The sequence below is a fragment of the Astatotilapia calliptera genome, chromosome 19, assembly GCF_900246225.1.
Source record: "Astatotilapia calliptera chromosome 19, fAstCal1.2, whole genome shotgun sequence".
Taxonomy (NCBI): domain Eukaryota; kingdom Metazoa; phylum Chordata; class Actinopteri; order Cichliformes; family Cichlidae; genus Astatotilapia; species Astatotilapia calliptera.
The window spans coordinates 8,453,748-8,470,704 of NC_039320.1; the positions used below are offsets into that span (position 1 = coordinate 8,453,748).

Sequence of the window (16,957 nt, forward strand, 5' to 3'; positions counted from 1 at the left end):
TTAACCTCGTGATAAAAAGGATATGAAAAACAGGCCAAACACCAAATTGAATTTTTCTGTTTAGTCAGATTTTCATAAACAGGAAGTTACTCACTTCTTTACACTTTATAAGCTTGGAGCAGAAACGGCTGATATAATCATGCAGCTCGAGTTTGCAAATGAGTTTGAACATCATATATTTGCACATACATGTACAAAAACAACCATTTAGAAAAAACAGCTCTGTAAGCAAATTAAAGAAAGGTAAAATTCATTATTCTTCTTTTCAACAAGATGATGTGAGAGTGGACTTGTATAGTGTGAACACTTTTTATTATTTACATTACAGTCAACTGGAATTTTTCATTTTAGCAGCTAAGCCTGATATGTTTGATTTTTAAGCATGAATAGTTAAACAGACCTTAAACTGTATGTCAGAGATCTTTGGTGTTATTATTGTTTAAGTGATGAGACGGTGGATTTATGAGCCAGTGCTAGTCAGCTTGGTTTAGAAGCTGCATTGCACAGAAACAGGTGTCTGCTAATTATTTCAGAGATGCAGTACATCCAGAGTATTCACAGCATTCTCCGGCTGGAATAAAGCTGCCGCGTTAACGCCCTATTCCAAATAGATTCAATTCATTTATCACAATAAAATTCTGCACACAATAGTGAAGTGAAAAAGTTGCTTGAAATTCTGGCAAATTTATTAAAAAAATTAAAGTATTCACAGCTCTTGCTTAATAACTTGGCAGCAATTGCAGCCTCAAGTCTTTTTGAGTATGATGCTTCAAGGTTGGCGCACCTATTTTTTTGTTGGGGGGGCAGTTTCTCACATCCTTTGCAGAAACTGTCAAGCTTGGTCTGAATCAGGAGCTTTGGTGCACAGCCATTTTCAGGTCTCTCCATAGTTGTTCAGTCAGTTTCAAGTCTGGACTCTGGCTGAGGCACTCGGGGCATTCAGAGAGTCTCAAAGCCACTCCTTTGTTATCATGGCTGTGTGCTTATGTTTCTTGTCCTGTTGGAAGATGAACCTTCAGCCCAGTCTGAGGTTCAGAGCACTCAGGAGCAAGTTATCATCAAGCATGTCTCTGTAGATTGCTGCATTTATGCTGAAATGCATCCCAACAACTTGATGCATCCCAACAACTTGATGCTACCACCATGCTTTACTGTAGGGACGGTGTCCCAGCAACAATGGTTACTGTAAGGTGCTTTATATTTTAAGGTAAAGACCCTACAATAATAACGAGGGGGGAAAAAAATCACATGTCCTCTATGAGCAAGCGTGTTGGCGACAGTGGGGAGGACAGAGGACATGCTGTGGAAGAGAGCCAGAGATTAGTACTAACAAATAAGTGCAGAGAGGTGTACAAACACATAGTGAGTGAAAAAAGTGACTGAGGAAGAAATGCTCACTGCATCGTGGGAATCCCCCAGCAGCCTACACCTATTGCAGCATAACTAAGGGAGGATTCAGGGTCCCCTGATCCAGCCCTAATTATGTGCTTTGTCAAAAAGGAAAGTTTGAAGCCTAATCTTAAGTACAGAATTCTCGGTCTCCTGAATCCAAACTGGAAGCTGGTTCCACAGAAGAGGGGCCTGAAAACTGAAGGCTCTGCTTCCCATTCTACTTTTAAATACTGTAGGAACAACAAGTAGGCCTGTGTGAGAGCAAAGTGCTCTAATCAGATGAGAGACCTTTTGGCAAACTCCAGGTGGGCTGTCATGTGCTTTTTACCTGAGAAGCATCTTCCATCTGGCTACTCTACCATTCAGGCCTGAAGTGCTGCAGAAATGGTTCTTTTAGAAGGTTCTCCTCTCTCCAGTGTAACTGGACGCTCTGGCGCTCGATCAGAGTGATAATCGGGTTCTTGGTCACCTTCCTGAGCCTGTGTGCTCTGATTGCTCTGATTGGTCAGACGACCTGCTTTAAACATATTCATTTATTTTTTTTTTTATAATTAAGATCAGGGCTACAGAGATTAACTGAACATGTTCCAGTTTTTGGTAGAGACCAAATCAGAACTGTTTGTTGCCTTTCAGTCCAGCAGAGAGAGTACTCGCCTACTTCCTGTGGTTCTGATAGCAGGATGTCTGAGGGCAGGACTGAGAGCAGTGAACCACCTGTGGTGAGAACATTCATCCTCAACCATCGTGTTAGCTTAAAATAAGATTGATCAACGCTTGGTTCATCTGTTTAAATGTTTGTCTTTGTTGTAGATCCTCATCCGACGGACCAGCAGCTCAGCTGAGACAGAGTGCAATACTGAGGGACACGCAAACTACACGAGGCCCAAGCTCAGAGAGAAAAGTTAGAAGTTATAATCACTGTTTAGTTTTAATGTTAAACATAAATTGCTTTTTAAAAATGTGAATTTTCATCAGCATACTCTGAGACTATAGCATATAAATATGTAATTGTTGCATTGGATATTACAGTTTTCCTTACAGAGCTAGTAGGCTCCATTTGAAGCTTCTTTTGCTTTTTTTTCTTTCTTGAATTTAATCTTTTCACCTTACCTAGGTGAGAGTGTTAGTAGCGAGACGTCCAATGGCTACCTCAATGAAGCTGAAGTTACCTGGCAGGCGTTTGATGAGGAAGCCGATAATCAGTCCACGCAGTCGGCACACATGGACGTAACAGTTGATCCTCAGAGCCAGGGGAGTCTGTTGCTCAGCCATAATGAAGCTTTAGCAGGTAGAAACTCACAGCATGCCCCTAAATCTTGATGCAAGTGTCTCTATTAAATGTCTCTGTTTAGCTGTGCTTGTTACAGTTTGTTTGAGCTAACAAATCCAGTCAGAGTACTTGATTTATGTCTGTCTGCAGCCTGCAGCTGGTTTGATACATATAATAGTTAGCAACAGAGCTAATATCCTCATTATTATAAAGGAAGCCCTTTGTGACCATTCATCAGTGATTAAATTATTTGGGACACTTCAGCAGTTGTGCAGTTTAAACTGGGTTTTGTAACGTTGCTCTTGATTGATAGATTGATCAATCTTAGGAAGGGTGAAAAACCTAATATTGTCTAGATGACTTCTCCCAAGCAATTTAAGATTTTAAATCTGCTCAGAGTTTGTGGTGTTTGAAAAGTGGAAATGTTATGAAAGGAAAAGTAACCTGTGGTCTCTGGTTTGTTTAAGGTATCTACAGATGTTTGACAAATTTAAGGGTGGAAAAAAAGATGCGCTGTTGTAGTATGGAGAAGAACCACCACAGCATCATTTTACTTTTTGCCCCTTGGAGGGATAGAACACATTTTTTCCAGGAAATATTCCCTCATTTGGTTTTCTGATGCTGTGCAAAAACTCATAGGTACTGTCTCATGTGTAATCAGATAGGAAGTGAAGTGGTGACTGTGGATAGCATGTGGTTCACATAATTTTCATTCAGTGAGAGCATTGTCATGTTGGAGGAGACTACTCCCATCAGGATAGAGATATTTCATTAACCAGGAAAAATGGAGGAGGGGCTTGAATTAGCTGGTTTGTTTTTCCTTTAATTTGTCACCTGTCAATTTCTGTGAGGGGGGGTTACCACAACATCCCTTCAGCTTTGAGGCTTTTTATTTATTTACTCCCTCCCCCCTCGTGTATGCAGATATTGTCGTCCCCCTGTCTGCCCTTCCCACCCTTGTACGTGAACTTCTGTGTTTCCCACATTGTGATCACTGCCCCTCTGCACTGTTCCTCAAACCCAGTTTGATCCATGTCCACTTGTTGTTTTTAGGTCCTGAGTGTGCTCTCCCTACCCACTCCGCATCCCCGTCCTACCACCACAACCACCAAAACCACTACCACTACCCCCAGAATCCCCCCGCTTCACCAGCCCTGCTGGTGCACACAGAGTACCCACGGGATTGCCCCCTGGACGACACCATGCATCAGTCTGTCTTACACATGCCACACCACTTGGGTACTGCTCCCTAGCTGCTACTCATCATGTAGACCACAGTCTTCATCTGCATTTCACTTCTTTGTCTTAAATTCCCCCTGTAGATTTTTCTATTTTCTTTTTCTTTGTTTGGTTTGATGCTACTCTTACTTAAAGTAGTTGCTTTGTCATTATTCTGCACACATAATACAAAATAATTGTTCTTTTGTTTCTTCTTGTAAACAAATGAGCAATCTTTTATCTTTTTTTCCCTGCAACTAAATTTAAAAACAGTGAAACAGAAAAAACTTTCAGAAGTCATTTGAATCACCTCACATCAGCTACACTATCATCTGTCTTTCCAAGCCTTTACTCCCTCAGGTTCTCATTGCTCTCCTGCTGCCCACTAGGTGGCACTGTCCTGCCACAATTCACTTGGATGATGCATGTGGTTTCTGCCTGTTTCCCAAAAGTATTTGAGTGTTTTATTCACTTGCATAATGCGTTTGGGGAATATGCACCAGATAACTTAAGGATTTGGTCAACAGCTGCTCTAACGACGCATTAGCATTGAGAGTCAAATCAATTCATTTTATTATAACTGTATAAAGTTGATCTGCATTTGTTGACTGAATCCATTCAGCTAAATAAAATGAAGTCTTTCTTGGTACTGGCAAAGTGTTGCCAAATAATAATTTCTGTAACCCACATCACCCATTACTCTTTCTATGTGACCATGCAGATAGCAGTGAGTTTCTGGCTGATGATGTCAGCATCATTGCTGGTGGGACTCTGACTGGCTGGCATGCTGATTCAGCCTTCGTCCTGTGGAGGAGAATTTTGGGTATCTTGGGAGATGTCAACAATATCCGCTGCCCCAAAATCCATGCCAAGGTCTTCTCCTATCTCTATGAGCTGTGGCACAAGCTGGCCAAGGTACAATAAAGACATAATCAGCTGATGATAAACCAGTAATTCCATATGTTATTTGTACACGAGCATAAAAAAAAAAGCCTACATCAAAGTGATGCTTTTAAATCCTCTTTATGTCAAAGACAGATAAAATTTCTATAAAAAAATATGACATTTTAAATCAGACATTGTATTCTGTACTTCCTAAAGCAGAGAGTTTGAACCAAGCATTAGATATGATGTGTTATTCAATGAAGTGAAATGTTTGCTTACAGATTCGGGACAATCTTGGGATTAGTGTGGACAACCAGTCTTCTCCGCCTCAACCTGCCTTCATCCCACCTCTTCGAATGCTTGCGTCCTGGCTTTTCAGGGTATGAACAATGCAAAGACACAGCAGATGTTCAAAACGCTTTTTATATGTTAGTGTGCACACAAGCTATGGATGAAATACTAAAACCTAAAAATGATTTATAGATCTGATTGCCGGATCCACTGTCATGTCATTAAAAGTAAATATTAAAACATTTAGGGTGAATTTCTCAATTGGTGCTATTTGGGGGGGGGAATCTGGGAGGATCTTATAATGCTCAGAAGGCAATATCATTACATTTCCAGGAGCAGCAAAAAGTAATCAATGCAGCTGAATGGTTAGCCTTGGCGGCAACAAACATATTAGTATTATCTAATCAAACTGTTTATGCAAACCAATAAAAGGAAGAATGTTGCCTCAATATGTGTTATGTCTGTATGAGGGAAAATTTAGTGGTTGGTGTTGGATTTCTTTTTTTTTTTTTTTTTTTTTAAATGGGTGGGGGACATCAGCTTCTCAAGCCTCTGCTGCAGCTTAATAGAATAGAAGTGTCTCCAGCTCCTGATAATGGCACTCCTCCCCTCTTTAGGGCACCATGCTGCCTGCAGAGTACAAGGCTGGCAAACTGCAGGCCTTCAAGCTGATCTGTGAGATGATGACCAGGCACCAGGATGTGCTCCCCAACAGTGATTTCCTGGTGCACCTTTACCACATCATGCACAAGGGCTTCATGAGCGATGACCCGGTAAGGCTCCTGCACAAAAGCTGCCTGTTGTTCCTTTTTCCTCCAGTAGATGGCGCATTGGTCAAATCAATGTGCATCAGCCCTGATTAAAAACTGAAAAGCAATTAAGGCTGTTTGTTTTTGTCAGTTTGCCATTTACTTTTTTTAATGTGTGATTTTTGTCGTATTCAACTGGTTGTATTTGCTGCAATCTTTGTACTCGTGTCAGTACTAGTCATGTGTTTGGAGTGATGAGTTAGGTTCAAGGGTTTCTTGGCAGGAGTGAGGACACAGTTTATATAGGTTTATGATTGTGACCCTTGTTTTATTTAAAAAAAGAAGGTGAGGAGGAACATTACTGTGTTTTGGCATCTTCCACCTCCTTCAGCCACACCCTTCCTAGTATTCAGGTCTGGCATTGCTCCATTGCTTCTGCACAAAGCTGAGTGGTTATGAATGGAGTTCCTCTAAATAAAAACATGAAGATGAAAATGTGTGTAAGAGATGTTTTGCATGCTACTGTGTGTGTGTGTGTGTGTGTGTGTGTATATAAAGGACTGTAGATTTATATATGCCCTCCTCGCCGGGTTTCTGTTGCGCTTTGGCTGTGTGACAAGCTTATTAGAATGTTTTCCATGTCGTTAAGTAATGTTTTGAGCCCCTGCCGCGTATACGTGATTAATTAAGGACTGACGTCTGTCGCGCTCCGTTAGACTGACACGTCGGCCGGGGGCCCGGAGTAGACTGGCCCGCTTGCCTCTGTGTATGCGAGTGTGTGTGAAGGAGTGGGAGGGGAGCCTGGGGAACGTAGTGCAGAGTAGAGCAATGAGGGGGGCACTCTGAGAGAGCAGGCAGCATTCTCAAGCTTTTGTTGTGGCTCTGTATAATGCGTTGGGGGGCCAGAGCCAGGCTGGCCACTGAAGCATGCTCAAATTGGCCAGAGAAAAGAGTCCTCACGCCACACAATAGAGGACAGCCGCACGCCTGCTTAACATAAGAAAGTGGCTCTTACTCTCCTCCTCCTTCCTCTCTGCCTTCACCCCACCCCCCCCAATGCACCTAAAACATTAAGCTTCTTTATTTATAAGCTTTTTCTGGAGGCTCCAATTATAGGACTTATTTTTTTTAATGTTTTTTTCTTTGTGCGTTTAATATTAGACATCTGAAGATGTTTGGTCTTTTTGTTCAACAGCATCTCTCATATCTTTAGAAATGAATGCTGAATGTATAGTCTGCCTGTCAATGGAGTAACACAGTCTGCCTTAAACAGCCATGCTTTATAGACAGCAGGGGGAATCCCAGTGTAAATCCTCACCAATAAAATCAACTAAGCTTGGAGGAAAATGACATTTCCCTTGGAGGGATTCTCCTTCCAACTGACAGAGTGCCAAGGTCAGGGCTATTGTCCTGATAGTCTGTCAGTCTCTGGTCACTGGTCTCACAAAAGCATGACCACCGCACAATGGCAGTAATCTATCTAATAGGTCTGCAATCTGGAGTGCAATAGTCAACAGCATATTTTGCTAAACATAATAAGTGCACACAAAGCTTTAATGCATCTATTCACCTTTTATTCTTTAGGTTAAAGAAAGGGCTCGAAAGCACTAACACATTTGCACAAACACACAGATTTCAGCACCTGTGCAGAGCTGGCTTCTCCTTTTAACTCGGTTCATCTTGTCATTCCCTAAAAGGAGGCTGCTGCATAATTTATATAGTGTCAGATTAAAATGTGAAGGTTGACCCGTAGGCCACCGACACGGCTGTTGATTAAACTGCTCGTGGCTACAACAGCCTGCAGGTAGGTTATTATCCCTTTCTTACAACTTGTGAATGAATTACAATAGGAAATATGTCCCCATGCGAAACTGTACATTTAAATTGGTAAATTTTGGGATTCTGTGCAGAGTGATGTAATGCCAGAATGAACCCCGTCACCCCAGGGGCCAGCAGGTGGAAAGCGTTTGCTTTCGTGAAAATGAGGCCACATAAAAAGGCCTGAGGTGGCTCTATTCAGAGTTACGTTAATGCACCTTTTGTTGATGCAGGGGCTATTCCTACTGCCAACACAGCGCCGCATGCGGTTATTCCCTTTCCACATTTCTCTGTTCTGATTTCTATACACACTTCAAATCAGGTTCCCTCTACTTGCACGTACAATTGAAAGCACTTTGCATTCTACATTTGTGGCTTCCTCTAAAATGCTCATTTCAGGCAATCAAGAAACAGTTTGTTGCCTGCTAATTACCTCTGACTGCACTACACATTATGCTTCAGAGGTCAATTACCAACAAAACGAGGGTAAAATGGGCCCTCAATCCCGAAGCTTTTCCCACCAATTTTCCACATGTGTTGCTGGTGTTGGTTTGACTTCCTACTAGTCTTCTCTGTGTTTATTCTATTCTGTTGTTCACCTGGATTCCCTGTTTACCAAAGCTCTGGGTGATTAATGTCGCGCATAGATAGTGGTACTGTGTGTGTGTGTGTGTGTGTGATTGAGAGAGAGAGAGAGAGAAATTGTTTGTTAAGGTGCCCTTCGGTTCAGCTAGAAACGGGCTGATGTTTGAACTGTCCGATTTACACAAGTTTATGGCCAAGAAGGCAGGTGTTTGGAGCCTGGACCTTGCCTTCATACGCAAATATGCGCATGCATGACTCGGATAAGAGAGACAGCAATCTTTCCGTCTTATTTAGATGCTGCATTCTTTTATTCTTAAACTAATTATATATTTTTTTTTCCCAAGAGTATTTCCTGTGTCCGTCAATGGTGAAGAAATGAGCGTCTTTGCTGTAAGATTACCAGCTAAATATAGTCTGGAAATTCTCAAGCATCCTTTTACGCCCTTCACTAGTGCAGTATTATACTGTACATACTTGAGCAGTTTGTGCAGAACCCTCTGCAATACAGCATATGCCTGTGTTGAAAGAGCACCCATCTGCCACTGAGCCGCCTGCACCTCAACCAAACAATACCTTGTCTCTGGCTTTAATTACAGGTTTGCTTGTGTGTGTACATACATGTGACTCTTGAAAGTTGAGGTCTTTTGTTCTCCCTCTTATCCACTGTGAACAATCCATCTGCTCTCTCTCTCTTCTGTCTGTCTTTCCCACTCTGTTTTTTCCCCCTTTTTTTGTCCTTTAGTGACATGCACTGTTGAGTGCTTTACTCTCCTCAGCACGCTTAAAATGCTTAGCCTACCTGTTGAAGTGAAAAGCTTTCTCGGTGCCACGTCTCTCACACTGTGGCCCATTTACAAAATATTTCTGATACTGCTTCACTCCACCCACACTAACAACACACGAGGCTCCCCCCAAATGCAAAAATCCCGGGCTGTAATCGTAAAAAATTTTGGAGAATTAAAAGAAGGAAAAAAATCTGTTTTTGTTCTGTTATTCAGGCTGTTCCTAAATAAAGTCTGCAGAGATATAATAACGGAGATTGCTGCAGACATGATGACAGTTTATCTGTGTCCATGCTTATCATCAGGATGTTTTGAACACCATCATCCGCTCCTGCTCTCCTCGATTCTTCTTCCTCGGCCTGCCGGGCTTCACAATGCTGATTGGAGATTTCATCGCTGCTGCTGCCTGCGTCCTCACCTCTGGCTCCTCAGAGGTACAAACACACTTTCAACTTTTATTTGATATTTCAGTCATACAGGAATTTATGAGTCAAGAACTAGAAAAAGGTTTCAGATTTTTTTTCTTTTTTCCCACAAATCAGTAGCACTGTAAATCTGCAACAAAGATGATAAAATTCTTCACAAAACATCATAAATCATCCTTCTCATATTTTGCAGCTGTTTGACATTGAAAAGCTGATATTGTTTTGTGACATTTTTATGCTTTTAGCAATAAAAAATTTATTTGAGGCACCAAATAGCAGAAATGTTAAAAAAACAAAATACAAACTGCACTTACATGTAGGACTGAGCAACTGTGGCTGAAATTAGAATTATAGATATTTTGTCTTACTATGATTATTCATCATGATAGATGACTTCATGTTTGAGGACTAAATGAAATACGTAAATATCCTTTTTTTCATTAAATCCACACAAGTATTAAATGAAAAGTGTTAATATGACTGTTGGTCATGTTCAGTTAATGTTGTAGACCATCTGTACAAGTGAGCATATGGACTTTAGATAGCGAGAGAGCTGATCTGGAGCAGATCAATATTATGGCCGCTATCTGTTACTTGCACAGCTTTAAACCCGAATATGGTTCAGTTGATGTTAACTGTCATTTATCAGGTGTGTATGTGTTGCTTCTTCCTGTTTTTGCCATTACACGTACCTCCCAGCATAGATTTGTTCTCGCTCCTCAGTTTAACAGCAGCTCATCAGGTGCGGCAGCACAACCTGCTACAGAGCTGCACCCATCATGCATTTAATCAATCATTTTGTTGTCCAGCGCCTAACATGTGCGATGTTTTTCCGTCAGCAGAATCATGAATAAAGATGAAATTAAATCTGCAAGCTCCCTCAAATCCTCATCCATCGTATGCGTTCTGCGCCTTTCGCTTGAAGCGGGTTGTTTATGTGTTTGTCTCTGGTATTAATGATGCCGTGGGTTTGGTTTTCTTTTTTTAAAATTTCCTCCAGGCTCCGAGGGTGGAAGCTCAGACGATCCTGGGCTCCCTCGTGTGTTTCCCAAACCTCTACCTCCAGATTCCTATACTGCACCGTGTGCCTGGCTCTGATGACATCAGTGTGAGCAATGAGGACATCAAGGTAAACGCTCATGATGTGCAGTGACGGGAATACGGACACTTCATATAAAAGCAGATGTTGTTTTAATTAGGATCAATCAGTCGTCTGCTGTGTAAATCATGACAAACTTATCCTAAACGTTATTAGATACAGCAGTGTGAACATCACACTGATTTAACATGACTACAAGGCTGTGTGTTACAGTTAATGGCGTCTTATTGTTATAAAGATGAAGGAAGGAATGGCTTGGATTGTCACTGAGAACTGTTAACTGGTGTTGTCGTTTCTGTTCAGAATTACTTGGTCAACATCCTGCTGGAGACGGCAACGAAGGAGCACTATGAAGGGGCGAGGTATGATTAGTAATTCTTTTGTTGCACTGTCTGATATGATCGCGTTTTACACACGTTCCAAGAAAAGGTTTGGGAACCTGCTCGTCACTGTTTTCTAATACTGTTTCTATGTTGATCACTCCTCGATAAATACAGAATACATATTTTTTAACAATCTTGTCCACCTGTAAGCTTTGGATTACACCTGCCTCTCCTCCTCCTCCTGCTCTATCATATTGTTGTTATTGTCATCATGACATGTTTTGAAATGCTTCCGCAGCCTTTTCCTGCTTTGTTCTTCCACTAAATTGTCATTGAGGCATTGTTGACACCAGCCAATCATTTTTAAGAGGGGCAGACTAACTAACCACACTTTACCAGCCTCCTCTTTTGGAGAAGCACCTCTACAGCCAACACTTCCAATCTCAAAACTCACTCAAGTAGCTTGTGGAGAACTCATTAGCATCGAGGTTCACTTCATTTTTCCAGGCTGCACTGTGAATGATTAGTGTTCAATAAAGACATAAACTGGAGCGGTTTAGTTTTGTAGACAAACAAAGTACAACCAATCAGTACAGACATGTATTCATTCCAACAATTATTTTCTCTTTGCAGCTGTACATTTCTGTATACATAAGGAATTTGAAGAGGCTAATGGTGGTGAAGCAGTGGCTACCCGTCATTAAAATTTGATGCAATGCTTCTAAAGCCTGTTTGCAAAAAAAAAAGTCCAAATGTTCATGGTTTTAATTATATAGTAGTTTATTTCTCAAAACATCTGATCCCATTCAGATCCTGCTCTACTTAAATCTGCACATTTTGTTCTCTGCTGCTGCCATTCAGGTGCATTGCTGTGTGCAGCCTGGGTCTGTGGGTGTGTGAGGAGCTAATGCAAAAGAACATCCACCCCCAGGTTAAAGATGCCATCAATGTTTTGGGAGTGACACTAAAGGTGAGTGAACCTCTTACCCGAGGACGCTGCACTTGTGCATTTCCAGTTTCATTTACAAGAAACTACAGGTGCGCTTTTTTTAAATGCTTGCGTCATGTGCTGAGAACACAGATAAGCCCGCTGTCCTGAAATGAATGGGTGTTGGAAGCTGTTTTTTTGTGCAAACCTTACATTGTTTATCTCAAACTAAAATGACAGTTGATTACATAAAAGGACTGCAGAAAAATTTTCAACACAGGCAAAAAGTGTGAGAATAAAATGTGACTCGTGGGTATATTCTGGAACAGGCCTTTTTTCTCCCTAAGTGAAGAGATGCAGAGAAGCTGTGGGTTTGTGGGCTTTTTTGGTTTAGTTTTTTTTTTCTTCCATGGGAAAAGGGTTTGGGGCGGTGGCGTAATTTCCAGGCTGCTCACTCTCAGTAGATGTGGGCCAATTTAAGCAGCTACATCTCCCAGCTTCCTGCTCGAGCAAAGCCCCCACCCATCCCCTCGCCCCCTTCTCTAATGGAGCAGTAATCACTCCCCTGTACAACTTGACACACAGACTCAGCCAGCCCCAAAATAGAGGGTATAGGCTGGGTGGGGGATCTAGGGGGAAGAGTGGCACTGAGAGTCTCTTTTCTAAAAGCAGGTGCTGAACTCTCAGGGCCCCTTTTTGTGTTTGGCCATTTCTGCACTCCCCACATTGTCTGCCCTTGTTACATGTTGAGAGGTATTCAGCTGGAAGAAATAGGAAATTCTATTTCTCCACAAAGAATTTCAAATCACTGAAGAAATCCACATTTGAAAGAAAATTGTCAACAGCTCAATTCTTTCCTTCAATGAGTCTGGGGAAAATGAACCATGGTTTGAAGTGAAATGAAATTATGCTGATTATCTGCACAGTAAGTGCAAAACTAAATTTAAGGAAAATTACTCCAAATTTTGGCACAGTCAGTGTGTCCTAAAACTTTTTTTTTTCACTGTCTTTAATCAGCATTGTCCCGGTGCTGTTTTACAAATTACGTGACACAAATGCAGCAAGAGATTTTGTTCCTGCGTTACTCTCTGGAAGCTCTGAAAGAGACATTTAAAAGCCTTAAAATCAGGGATTCTGCAGATAATTAATGTTCTGCCTTAAGATCACACATTACATTCAAAGTACTTCTGTAGTTCTAGTGTCTTTAAAAAAAACTGGCCCATTTTTTTAAGTGTAAGGAGAGGCTCCACTGAGGTTTATGTATCTGCAAAATTTAAAGAGTATCATGATAAAACACGTTCTTTCCCTTCTTTTCCTACAGTGTTTAGATTGAAAATGAACTATTGGTTAGATTAAAAGTTCCAATGAAGATAAACATTAAAAAATGGTTGTTTTTGGGGGGTTTTTTAAGCATGACTCCTCATGTTTTTGTCAAATCTGATAGCCGATGTCATACCAGAATGATTTGACCATGTTCCAAAAAGCTTCTTGTGATGACAGGAGAGCTTGACTTTCTCGCTCTTCAAACACAAGTTCAGCTGAGTCGAGGTCATTGAAGGTGGAAGAAAGTCTACGACAGTCTGCACTTCTCAGTCTTCTTTGGTCTTCAAGTAGTTCCTGCACAGCTCTGAGATGTGTTTGGACAGGAGTGTGAATCCTTGTCTGCAGAAATGCAAATCAGCGGGTGGAGCTTGTCTCTGCAGAATCGAGGGATGTCCAACTCGAGAGGAGTTGATATTCCCATCACTCTTTTTTTTCTCCCTCTCGTATCCTTCTGTTACTGCCGTAGATTTCAGAGATGGATTCATCTGTAATCAAGTGTGAAATGCTGGTATGTCTTAGCCCAGCCCAAGCATTTGGCCTTGTTTCCCCTCCTGAAAAGCAGTTTACTGACCACTAACTTTGCTTTTTTTTTATTTTTATTTTTTTTTTATTTAAGTGTTAAATTCTTTATTCAGCAGGCTTTTTTTTCCTTCAGGTCTGCCTACCTGATCCCTTTTCCTTAAAGTGTTTCAGAGGTCTTACTGTGGGTACTGTCCTCTTACAAGTCTTCAGTGTATTTTACACCCTTTGACACTGAAACTTGTCTTACTTCTGATCTCGATCACATCATGTTATTTAACTCTGCTGGAAACTTGAGGCACTTTAAGTAAGATTTTGTTGAATAAGCCTCTTGTGAATTGATCAAATCCACCTCTTAAAATGGTCAGTGCCACAAAGCTCCTACAGCTCCACCTTAATGCTCCTACAGCTCCACCTTGATTAAAACAAAACATCTTAAATGTCTTCCTCCATTGTATATAAATTTTATATCCCTAAACTTACTGATTATCTTCAGTATGACATGAAAACATGGCAGATATTCAACATTGTACCAGGGTCCCACTATACGCTTCTATTGGAAAATTACGTTTTTATATACACTTGTACATGTGTGAATACACACATCTGGCATTGTATTAGTTAACTCTTTCTAATACCAGGTTGGGCCCTCTTTAACCTTGAGAACTGTTTTAATTCTGCAAGGCACAGATTCAAGGTGCAGGGAGCATTCCTCAGAGATTTTGGTCCATATCAACATGATAGCATCGCACAGCTGCTGCAGATGTGAATCTCCTGCTCCACCACATCCCAAAGGTGCTCAAGTGTGCTGAGATCTGGTGACTATGGAGGCCATTTGAGTGAACTCATCGTCGTGTTCAGAAACTGTTTGTGCAACACATTGTGTCCCAAATTTCAAATCAAAGGGGTGTGCGTGGCTAACAACAATAGTCAGTTGGTACTGAGGGGTCCAAAGTGTGCTAATAAAGTATCGCCCAACACCTGTGCACTACCAACAGCAGCATGAACTATTGATACAAGGCATAATGGATCTTTCATGTTGCCCACTCTAATTGTTAGCCAGCTATGCAAATGTGGCAGAAGAAACGGATATTCATCAGACCGGGCAATATTTTTACAATCTTTTATTGTAAAATTTTGCTGAGTCTGTTCAAATTGTAGTCCAAGTTTCATGTTCTCAGCTGACACCTGGCGTGGTCTGCTGCTGTAGCCCGTCTGCTTCAAGGCTCGACATGTTGTGCTGCATTCAGCTCTTCTGCATATCTTGGTTTGAATGAGTGGTTACGTTAGTTACAGTTACTCCCATCAGCTCAGCCGTTGTACTCTGACTTCTGGCAGGAAGACGAGGCATTTTCTTTGAGAACTACTGCTCACTATATTTTCTCTGTTCACTGTAAACTTTAGAGATGGTTTGTGGGAAAATCTCAGCAGATCAACAGTTTCTGAAACACTCTGACCAGCCCGTCTGACACCAACAACCACCCCACGTTCAAAGTTACTTAAATCACCTTTCTCCTCCTTTCTAATGCTCAGTTTGAACTTCAGCAGGTTTTCTTGATCATGTCCACACACATGTCCTAAATGCATCAAGTTACAGTGGTCCCTCGCTATAACGCGGTTCACCTTTCGCGGCCTCGCGGTTTCTGGGATTTTTTTTTGGTGCAATTTTGCAGGTTTTTCTTTTTTGTTTTTTTTCTTACAGCGCATTGTGTTCTGACTCCTGATTGGCTGTAGACCATTGTCAATCAACCCCGTGCCATGTCTCCTGTACAGTACAGAATGTGTTCAGCTTGTCAAATCTTTGATCGCTAGCAATGCAACTTTGAAGTGCTGCACTGTATGTTTGTAAATTTTCTCACCCACAAACACAACAATGCCGACGAGAATCATGCCACCTGCGGGTGTCTTTGGTTTCATTCTATAATACTGGACTTATTTTTCTACGAATGTTTGAACTTTGAGTGTTTAAACAAGAGAGAAAAGTGAAAATGTTCATGCCTGTCTGGGAAAAGTGTACAAAGTGTGTAGTGGGGGGGGTTTACAGCCTTAACACATCCAATTGTTAAAAAAATAAAGTTGGCTACTTCGCCGATTTCACCTATCGCGGGTTATTTTTGGAACGCAACTCCCGCGATAAACGAGGGACCAATGTACATGTGATTGGATGGATGGGGAGATAGAGGTGTGTGTGTGTGTGTATGTGTGTGTGTATATATATATATATATATATATATATATATATATATATATATATATATATATATATATATATATATATATATATATATATATATATATATATATATATATATATATATATATATATATATATGAATATATGATAAACTGCTTTTAGCTTTTGCTTAGCAATTGAAAAGATGTATCTGATTTAGTGGCTAGCTAGTGTGTTATGTTGTTGTTTTTTTAACTGACGGTACAGTTCCTCTTCACTTTTCAATTCTTGTTTGTTTGTTTTTTGTTTTTGTTTTTAAAGTTTGGGAACAAAGCAGTGGCGCAGGTAGCCTGTGACGTCTTTCAGCTGCTCATCTCTCACTGGGAGCATCTCCAGAGGTTGGAGCCCACATTCCCAAAGAAAATTATTGAGGTAAAACAGACACAAACGTCTGGTTTGCTATCCTCGTGGGAACATCCCATTGACATAATGCTTTCTCTAGCTGCTTACCCTAACCATCAGAAATGAATGCCTAAACCCAACCATAACCCAATGGTAATGTAAAAATGCCTTCAAACGTATGGGGACCATGATTTTGGTCCCCAGAAGTTTAGTAAACTTCAAATTTTTGGTCCCCACTAAGATATGAACACACACACACACACACACACACACACACACACACATTGATGTAACCCATGTAAATGTGTTTCACATCCAATAAGAGAAATTCCTTTGAAATAACTTTTAGCATTTAAATGCAAACGTTACACAAATTGTCGCTCGCTCATGTGCACAGTCCTCATCCTGTGGTTTCGTCTCCGTTTTAGCAATCAGCCCTGACTCAGATGATGAATGGGAGTGTGTCATCCAATTATCTTTCTCCTTGTTTTGTCCCAATACAGATCTTTGTGGCCACAATAGCCTTTTTGTTGCCGAGCGCAGAGCACTCAACGGTGGAAGCGGACAAAAAGGTACATGTTGGAAAGGATGGGACATGAAATGGCTGAGATCTAAAGGCTCTTGATCTATCATGTTGGAATGGTGCATTTGCAGAGGAATGTTTCTACTGAAGTGATTTGTTTTCTCTTCGACCTCATTCTCCACTGCGTCTTTGATGCTCTCACCTGTTATCCGCTGCCACTCTTTTTTTTTTTTTTTTTTTTTTTTTTTTTTT

The 16,957-nt window shown here is 41.0% G+C and overlaps 1 protein-coding gene across 6 annotated transcripts in view; it reads left to right on the forward strand.

The window, feature by feature from the left end:
* Positions 1-16,957, forward strand: part of ralgapa2 (Ral GTPase activating protein catalytic subunit alpha 2) — a 107,481-nt gene that overhangs the window by 46,250 nt on the left and 44,274 nt on the right. For 5 of the 6 annotated variants that reach the window (XM_026152495.1, XM_026152497.1, XM_026152492.1 and 2 more), the window contains 13 exons: positions 2,026-2,111; positions 2,203-2,293; positions 2,507-2,680; positions 3,716-3,901; positions 4,602-4,795; positions 5,047-5,145; positions 5,674-5,829; positions 9,296-9,424; positions 10,416-10,544; positions 10,818-10,876; positions 11,699-11,807; positions 16,102-16,212; positions 16,686-16,754. In XM_026152495.1, the coding sequence (XP_026008280.1) occupies positions 2,026-2,111; positions 2,203-2,293; positions 2,507-2,680; positions 3,716-3,901; positions 4,602-4,795; positions 5,047-5,145; positions 5,674-5,829; positions 9,296-9,424; positions 10,416-10,544; positions 10,818-10,876; positions 11,699-11,807; positions 16,102-16,212; positions 16,686-16,754 (1,592 nt within the window). The remainder of the gene's footprint in view (positions 1-2,025; positions 2,112-2,202; positions 2,294-2,506; positions 2,681-3,715; positions 3,902-4,601; positions 4,796-5,046; positions 5,146-5,673; positions 5,830-9,295; positions 9,425-10,415; positions 10,545-10,817; positions 10,877-11,698; positions 11,808-16,101; positions 16,213-16,685; positions 16,755-16,957) is intronic. The other variant, XM_026152496.1, reaches the window with a different exon arrangement.